The 2,720-nt window shown below is 38.7% G+C and overlaps 1 protein-coding gene across 1 annotated transcript; it reads right to left on the bottom strand.

Moving 5' to 3' along the window:
• Positions 1-107: 107 nt before the first annotated feature.
• rgs16 (regulator of G protein signaling 16) lies at positions 108-1,759 on the bottom strand. The gene is made up of 5 exons (XM_058402230.1): positions 1,660-1,759; positions 1,469-1,558; positions 1,321-1,382; positions 914-1,080; positions 108-829 (listed from the first exon to the last, which is right to left on the bottom strand). Exons 1-5 carry the CDS (start codon positions 1,701-1,703, stop codon positions 626-628), a joined length of 567 nt encoding a protein of 188 aa, XP_058258213.1. The 5' UTR covers positions 1,704-1,759; the 3' UTR covers positions 108-625.
• Positions 1,760-2,720: the final 961 nt, after the last annotated feature.

The raw sequence follows: 2,720 nt of genomic DNA, 5'->3' as shown, positions 1-2,720 counted from the left end.
ATATATACAAAATACATATGTAATCATTTAGAATCCCATACAAAGTAACAAGAAGTAATCAAAACAATATCATTTGATCCGTGTTTATTTATTTGTATTTATTTATTTATATATTCACCTCAGAAAGTACAGTCAAGAAAATATTGCACACGTTCTCCAAAAAAAAAAAGACTTTGTTTATTAGCTAAAAGGTAAATAAATAAATATATCAATAAATATAGTAATAAATAATTGCCATTTTATTAGCCTCCTCATCGGAATGTAAGTGTCGAAAAAAAATAAAAATATTTATTGTAATTTAAAGAGCTTATTTGAATATCCAATATTATTGGATGGTTGCTCCCAGCATGTTTGTGTGGCTAAGGTGGAGTCCTTTCTGTGACTTTCTGTTTCATCCCATGAAAGAGACACAGCGTGGAAGTCTTCTCCCAATCGAGGCTGCTACACTTTATGATCTGAAGCCGCCACCTTTCTCTGCCTTCATCCCCCAATTACGGGCCTGCTCTCCTTTATCAAGATCAGCACCGGGGCCATCTCAAAAAGTCTGGGCTCCCACTTTATTCACCAGAGGTTCACCACTTTATCTCTTGTCCCTTCATCTTCTTTGGGGAAAACAAAAAGCTGCTCAGGCTTTCTTGGTAGCAGCTTTGGCGTTCTTTTTAGTTAGCTGGCTCACCAGGTCACGGTAAGCGCTAGATCGGAGGAATCGTGGGTAGCAGTCCTTTTCCATCAGGATGTAGATTCGGTATTGAGCTTGATCGAAGCAGGTTGCTGTAGGGAGCTTGATGTTGGCTTGTGTAATGTCTCGGGTCTCGTGATCAATGTTGACCTGGAAAGAAGAACAAAGTGAGTTACACAATACACATACACAATATAGTACACAGAAATATTACACAGCCAGACCACTCGTCACCTCTCTTGGAGCTTCGCTTCCGATGAACTCGTTGTAGATCCTCTGAGCTTTGGCCTGGAGTTTGGCTTCAGACTTTGTGTTTTTGTAATCCTTGCAAGCCAGGTAGAACGCGATGTTCTCCTCGCTGAATTCAGACACCAGAAAAGCTCTAAAGGCATACAGTCCATCTGTCGGGGAGAGAGAGAGGGAAAACTGATTAGTTGTATAACGTGCTGCATTAACCCACAGCATCCCACACGGATTAAACATCTGTGCACTAGACTGCCATTACTATGATTATAATTTCATCCACACTCCAGTGAACCCTTTTTTTCCCCCCTTATGGCCCATTTTCGCGCTGTCGCGTTACTAATTCACTTAAAGGACATTAAATCTCCTAGCAGTCGTTTTTTTTCTAGGTCACTTACGTTTGCTAGATAGCAGATTTTCAAAACACTCCTTCCACGTCAAGCATTCCTCCAAGGTCAGTCTGCAGAAAGAAGCATAATAATTTACAGTTAGAATCATTCATGCACACTGCAATAAATTATAACACACAAGCATAAAGATATCTACCTTGGTTTTCTCAGCTTGTAAGCATAGAAAAGAAGCTTCCAGTCTTGCTTCTGCAGAAAGCTGTTCATGCGTGCTTTTAACCCTTTAGCCCTGCAGAGAACACACACACATACACACTTCTGTTATATACAAACACATACACATGCTTAGTCATCAAAGCATCAAAGAGTGGAAAAGTGAGAATTATGTACCTTTCCAGGCAGTTGTTAGGGAGTGCTGATAGTCCTTTGCACATTGTGTGTCCTAGGAGAGTAGAAATATCCAGATCAGTGTAGTGGGAGTTTATCAGCAGTCTGGCGATGGAGGAGCAGCTGAGAGTTTATATAGAGCAGGAAGCAAATCGTCATCCCTGCTCTCAACCACTCACACTGCGACTCACCCTACCCAGCTTTCTTTCTCTCTCTCTCTCTCTCTCTCTCTCTCTCTCTCTCTCTCTCTCTCTCTCTACCTCTCTCTCTCTCGCTCTACCTCTGACTGTACACTCTCTGTGTGTAACTGACTAGGGTATTTTTTAAAAACCCATCAAAAAATAAATAAAATGGTAAATGAGGAAATAGAAATAGAAGCAAAAACAGGAAAAAAATGAAGCACAACCAAGTAAACATGTGTAAATAAATAAATAAATAAATAAATAAAAAAAGAAAGAAAGAAAGAAAGAAAGAAAGAAAGAAAGAAAGAAAGAAAGAAAGAAAGAAAGAAAGAAAGAAAGAAAGAAAGAAACTCACCCAACCTGATGCAAGAGACCTGAGAGCTAGTGGACTATGTAGGGACCTGTTGCAAATAATGCACCAAAAACATACATGCAGACCCAGCAAGCCAAATCACAACCCCTGATACACACCAACGTTATTATAAAGAGTATTTATACTCACATTCAACTCAACTGAGAGTTAAAGACCTCCAAGAGAAAGAAAGTTTCCAGCCTGTTATGTATCCTTACCTATATCACAACCTACATATCACATAATTGCTACTGTAATTATCCAAACCACAAGAACTAACCTGCCATAACAGCATGTCCCAGCACACCTCTCTTACCACAAGAATTTGATTAGAAGAAAGTGATTAATTATTTAGTTTGTTTGATCAGTTTATAGTTTAGTTATCATGACAGTGTCAAGTCATGACACTGGAGACTCCTTCTATTAATGTTAAACACACTTTACAGAAAGCTGTATTTTCTTTTATTAAACAAGAATTTAATTTGTTTATTAGCAACCATAGAATTTTATGCTGGATGAAACCATGCAAA

Source organism: Hemibagrus wyckioides, linkage group LG11, assembly GCF_019097595.1.
Source record: "Hemibagrus wyckioides isolate EC202008001 linkage group LG11, SWU_Hwy_1.0, whole genome shotgun sequence".
NCBI classification, from domain to species: Eukaryota; Metazoa; Chordata; class Actinopteri; order Siluriformes; family Bagridae; genus Hemibagrus; species Hemibagrus wyckioides.
This window is presented reverse-complemented; position numbering and strand designations above follow the sequence as displayed.

What these genes read in the sequence shown, in the direction of transcription:
- rgs16 (XM_058402230.1), bottom strand. Translation starts at nt 1,703, where the DNA reads ATGTGCAAAGGACTATCAGCACTCCCTAACAACTGCCTGGAAAG. An exon ending in CCTAACAACTGCCTGGAAAG is followed by an intron (nt 1,559 to 1,659) that starts GTACATAATTCT and finishes TGTTCTCTGCAG; the next exon opens with GGCTAAAGGGTTAAAAGCAC. An exon ending in GAAGCGAAGCTCCAAGAGAG is followed by an intron (nt 830 to 913) that starts GTGACGAGTGGT and finishes TCTTCTTTCCAG; the next exon opens with GTCAACATTGATCACGAGAC.